This window comes from Topomyia yanbarensis, chromosome 2 (genome assembly GCF_030247195.1).
Source record: "Topomyia yanbarensis strain Yona2022 chromosome 2, ASM3024719v1, whole genome shotgun sequence".
Taxonomy (NCBI): domain Eukaryota; kingdom Metazoa; phylum Arthropoda; class Insecta; order Diptera; family Culicidae; genus Topomyia; species Topomyia yanbarensis.
The window spans coordinates 352,999,727-353,005,726 of record NC_080671.1 but is presented as its reverse complement, the minus strand read 5'-3'; the positions used below and the strand labels follow the sequence as shown (position 1 = coordinate 353,005,726).

Here is a 6,000-nt window from a genome sequence, read left to right as displayed (position 1 = left end):
GCTACGGTTTCCAAGCAATTGGACTATTGTGAATATTCTAGGAGAATTGTAGTGAGCATTGGAAGGTAAAAATTGAGCAGCTTATAGCACTGCAAGAGAAGTACCTATCTTCATGAAAAAAGATTTTTCGAGTTTCTTGACCCCATCGCTTTCAAGAAAAAATAGTTTTGAAACCCTACATGCACTAGAAAAAAGTTGGACATGAAAGGGTTAATGTGAAATTGTGGATATTTTTATGATCGTATGAAATTGTTTTTTTAAATTAAGTTGCAGCCTACGCATCTTCATTGAGTCGATACTATTATTTTCCGCGGCAGGAATTTTAAACCAACAATTGAATAATGGACAACTTACCGTAAGTTTATTTCATTTTTTATTGCCTATTTGCAGCCTAAACAAGCGTGACACTATGTAATACACCTGTATTATAATAATAATAACAAGGTGGTGAATATAAACATAGATGGCCCAGTTCGCTGTAGGGTTCGTCGCGGTTGCGGTATTTGCCGCACCCGCAAAAACTGCTGTGCGGTAAGACACTTTTTCTCGCGGATGCGGTGCGGGAAATGAGCGTGTACCGCGCAGTATTACCGCAACCGTACTTAAAAAAATAATTGATAAAGTCTGCAGTCTGCATTAAAAAGTGAATTAAAATTTTGACTTTTACCATTTAAGAACGACGCAACGTATTACCTTACAATAGGGAAACACAATAAACATTCAATTGCTTTAATTTCCATGGACTTGACAATTATTTGAAAATAAATCCGAATTTAATCTGTATTCGACCTATCGCTACTTGATGTTTTACATTTTGTTTATTCTAATATGATAAAACAATCTGTTACTAAGAAACAAAATCTATAAGCTGTGTCGAATATAATTTGGCATCATTATTTTTACGACATATTTTGAACACTTTGAAAAATTTACAAGCGAACCTTTTCAAATACATAAAATGAATAATCCAATTATTTAGAAACAATTTTATTGTACTGTCAAATCCAATTTAAAAATGCATCATTTCTCCCGATTCCTCTTGGCAATCGTGGAATTATGAATAGTTTACGATGATATTTTCTCAACTGTGAATTTTGATTAATTTGAAGAACTTAAAGATGAACTTAAAAAAGTCTTAAGATTTAAAAACAACCCAAAGAATGTAATTATCATCATTAAGCCAAACAAATTTGGAGGAATCAGCAGTAAGGAAGACAAATGTTTGAAAAGCGTCCAAAATAAAGAGGGGTCCAAATTAGGCTGATAACCTTATCATTCGTTCTTCAACATCGTATTTCTATCCCTTTTGGTTTCTGTGTAAATTCGCAATGAATTTTTCTGCAGTCAGTTTTTAAGTCTTCTTCTACCTAACTTTTTTTTCGCATACGTCCATCGTTCGTCCAACTGGGAATATTTTCTACCAAATTTACAACTAATATTTTTCAGTTAGGAGTATTTTGTAACTTTTTGAAAGTAAGGCTTTCGAAGTTTGTGTGGGTATTTCGATTTTTTTGTGTTTCTCAAAGCCTCCTTTCTTATTGTGACAAGTGTCAAACTTAGCCCAGATGCCAAGTTTTTCACAGTTTGGACAATTTTTGACCCCTACCAACTTCAATTGAAGTTTTTGCCATTGGCATTATGGAAAAAAGTTAGAAAATACATAAAAAGGTAGAACTTTCGAGTTAGCTATTAGAAAATTACAACTCATACAATCTTAGTATTTGAATAAGAATACATCCATTTTTTGAAAAATACGAAGTAAGCGTTTTGAGGTATTTTGTTCCTAAAATGAATCACTTAAAGAATAATCTAACTAACGAATCATTTTGAATCTTGAAGGAGGAAGAAACGAGGACAACCGTACCGACCGTTTCAGTGTAAAGGGGATATGATAAATCGTTGGGAGTAACTAGGCTAAGAAGGTTAATGTCACTCCTTTGGTCCTTTGGGATGCGACAGAGGTATTTACACTTTGCCTCGGCAAATGAGCCTAGGTTATAGCGCCTTTACTCGCTCTTATGGACGATTGCACCCAGTAAGGCAATAAACTTCATAAGTTCTATAATACCTTATTGGAACCGCGCCTATAGTCAGCAATTGGGAATCATCTCGCTCTCTTCAGCACCAATGATACCTTTAACAAATTTTACGTAAATTAGAAGATAGTAGTAATCAGTATTAAGTGATTTTTTTGATTTGTGGATAATTGTCTTTAATAGATGAAAATCTGGGCTGTTTTCTTTAGTTGATTAAATCATTTAAATATATGTATTTTAATCCTATTGATCACCAAGAATTTTTCCTATCCGGGGCTCTGATTTTCCAGGCTAGGGACATCCTTGAAAATAGTTTCATTTAGATAGAATATATCAAAAAATTGTGTTAGCATGATGCCATGGAACTACAGCTTCTACAGCTTGCAAACGTGAGTTTAGAATACCTTACATGCGCTTAGCATATAAATATGTTGAACGCTTGAAAATTCGTTTTTGGTGGAAATTATAATTTTATTGGTTTTGTGGTAAACCAGAAAACTGTTAAGCTTAAGGTGTCGGTTTTAATCATAATGCCCCCATATGTGTAACGAGGTTTTAATCTTTGAGCTAGAGTCGACTGTTTCCAATTTTTAGGTTAGGTGTATGGCTTTGCAGTCTAATGTTTAAGCATAAAGAAATTATTTCATCTTCATCCTACGTTTCAGTCTGTTTGGGACCCTTTTCAAGGATTCGATAATTGAATGGCTGGCGTCCAAAAGGGGCTGACCCAAATTTTTTTTCCGAAATTGACATTTTTGCATTTTTTGATAGTACTAAGTAATATACGTGTGCTGCCATTTAGGAAATTTGAAAACAATTTTTATATTTGTTGCTAATAGCAGTCAAATTTGACCATGGAGGTAACAGCTGTCGTCCAAAAGGGGCTAACCCCACATTGAGTCTTATGAAAATTCAAGTTTTCTCGCTCGTTTTCCGAGGTTTCAAGAAAAAGTAGTCAATCGATTGGCAATCAGTAAATTTTGTGTTGTATAATACTTTTTTTAGTTGGATTGCATTGTACGTTGACGTTTCGGCCCAAACAGTCGATCCTGAAGATGAGAGCTGCTCACACACTCGCTATATGTATGGTTATTTCCTATCTAATATATATTTCTTGCACAAAATGTATATTATTGCGCATATTTTTACAAAAATTCCAGTAAAGTGTCCCTTTATTGAAAGTTCACCGAGCAATAAGTGATTAAGGGAAAAACGGTACATTGTGGTCAGAAAGTTAAAAAAAAGTGGAATCAATTATTATCTTTCGTTATAAAGTTATGGTGTCTTCGGAAGAGTTGCTGTATGGCGTTTAGCGCTTTATTTGGCTGAATCACACTAGTTCGGAATTCAGTCGCTAGGGATGCGCTGTTATCAACTTTTTAATGCAGTTAGATATAAATGTGGTGTTTTCGAGAAAGTTGTAGGACCTATCATTTTAAACATATCTGCTGAAGATGCAAACTTTGTAGGTCCTCTATTTTTCGAGATAGAGAAGGTTTTAGTTAAAACATTTACTTACAGATTATGTTTTCAAAAATGCGCCATATTTCAAAACCTGTGGGACCTACAAAGTTGGTATCTTCAGAAGATATATTTAAAATTATCTGACATACAACTTTGCCGTAGACATCATCTTTCTATCTCGTTCCATTAAAAAGTTGATAACAGCGCCGCCTTAGCGACTAAATTCCGAACTAATATGAAATTACCAAATAAAGCGCTAGATGTCACACAACAACTTTGTCAAAGACACCATAACTCCAAAGCGAAAAATAAGGAAAGGACATGTGAATTGTGGGTTGGCCCCTTTTGGCAGCTACACGGAAAAAAATTGTTCTCAAAATCGTTAATAGAGTGCCATGAGTTCTGAAACAATCACGTTTTTACGTTACGAAAACAGGACCATGAACAAAAATCATGACTTTTACAATTATGTTCAATTTCCCTTCAGTAACGCCTATTTATGTTTTGTGAATTTCAGTCACGGTTTCCGCCAAGTTATTTCTAATTCTATTCTCAGTACGCGAACTAGTTCACAACTTTATGAACATTATTCATTAAACCAAAAGTTGACTCAAGATTTTTTTTCATAGATATCGGAACATTATTTCACAAAATCAAAATATTCTGGTTATTTTTTCGTGAACTATTTCACGAAATTCGGAATTTTATTCATGAATCCGTTCAATCCTCGTGAACTAAGTCACGATCCCTAATATATTAGTCACGATCAATATCCGTGTTCGTGAAATAGTTCACCAAATTATCAAATATCATTCATGGATTCGTGAACTGGTTCATGATTCCTAGTACATGATTTGTGATCTATCTAGTATTTATTTGCGTGCTTGTGATATTTAGAAGATATCCCTAATCATTTACAATTTCATGCAACATGGTAATGAAATTTTTACGTGAACTCTTTCACAAAATTTGGAGTATTATTCGTGGAATCATTTTTGTTCCATGAAATTTTTCATGAAATACCCAGCTGCTAGCGACCAGTAATAGGTACGAGCAGAAGATATAAAAAAAATATTAGGACCTCGAATATCGTTATTCATTTGATAATGTTCATTGTGATGTCCGGACGGAAAACGAAACATGCACTGAAAACCCCAAATAGTGTGCGTGATATAGTTCACAGAACAAGATATCACGAATGAGTCTTATTTTAATGATCCAGTTCATATTGTCACGTTACGTTACGTCCCGAGTAAAAAAAACCGTTAGTAACCAAAAAATAATAGATCACGATAAGGCGAAGAGAATTTACAAATGCCATGATAAAACTGCTGATATCTTGAACATTAGTAACATTACTCTTTAATAGTAAGCTCTAAAATAAAGTATCATGATAACATTAACAGAAATTACGAAAATCGTGACTAAGATCCTGAAATCATAAACACAAATCACACAACTAGTAACAAAAATATCCAAAATCGTGACGACTAAGATCCCGAAATCGTGAACAAGTCATGCTCTATTAATGACTAAAATATCACAATAACATGAACAGAAGTTGCAAAAATTCCGACTAAGATCCTGAAATCATGAACACAAATCACGCAAATCGTGATAAAAATATTTAAAATCGTGACAAAGATCCTGAAATCATGAACATGAAGCACTCTGCTCATGACTAAAATATCACGATAACGAGAAAATAAATTACGAAGATCTTGAAATCATAAACTTTAATCCCGCTAACGTCATGAGAATTCACAAGAATCGCGAATCAGCTCTTGAAATCATGAACAACGTTTGACTGCCGATTGTGGATTTCCAAATCATGAACAAGAATCACAACAAAAACTAAACATGTCCAGGGAACAACAACAGTAACCCAACCAAACATTCTAATGTAACGAGATGCTCATATTCAGAGCGAACTGGTTTTTAGAAAACACAAATAGTTTTATGAATACGAGATTTATTATTCATAATTTCAGGAACTTGGTCACGGGTTTCGTAAATTGTTCAGTTCACGAAATCGTGACCTTCATGATTTCATGAACGGATTTTTTCCCGTGTAGGTACCTCCGGGGTTAGCCCCCGAGATAAGAAAATGCTCGTGAATTGAAAAGTAGTACATATAATGGTCTTATTTTTTCGAGGCAACGTGGGTCAATACTAATAAAATAGTGTATTTTTACAATAAAAACAATGTTAATTTGGAAATGCGGAAGTTTTTTAAATTTCCTGTAAAAAAAAATGCAAAATGTGGGTTAGCCCCTTTTGGACGCCAGCCATTCAATTGTTGTTTTGTTGTCAGATCTGATTGTTGTACAGCGGCAGATCTGACAACAAACCAACAATTATCGAATTCTTGAAAAAGGTCCCAAACTGACCGAAACGACGGAAAAAGACGAAATAATTGATTTTTGGCTTAAGAATTATACTGCAAACCCGTACACTCAACCTGTGTAGAGAGGGGCAAATAATTAGATATTCTTTTTGC

The 6,000-nt window shown here is 34.2% G+C and overlaps 1 protein-coding gene across 1 annotated transcript in view; it reads left to right on the top strand.

Moving 5' to 3' along the window:
- Nucleotides 1–264: 264 nt before the first annotated feature.
- Nucleotides 265–6,000, top strand: part of LOC131684258 (galactokinase-like) — a 68,232-nt gene continuing 62,496 nt past the window's right edge. The window contains exon 1 of the mRNA XM_058966955.1: nucleotides 265–355. Coding sequence (XP_058822938.1) covers nucleotides 342–355 — 14 coding nt within the window. The 5' untranslated portion in view covers nucleotides 265–341. The remainder of the gene's footprint in view (nucleotides 356–6,000) is intronic.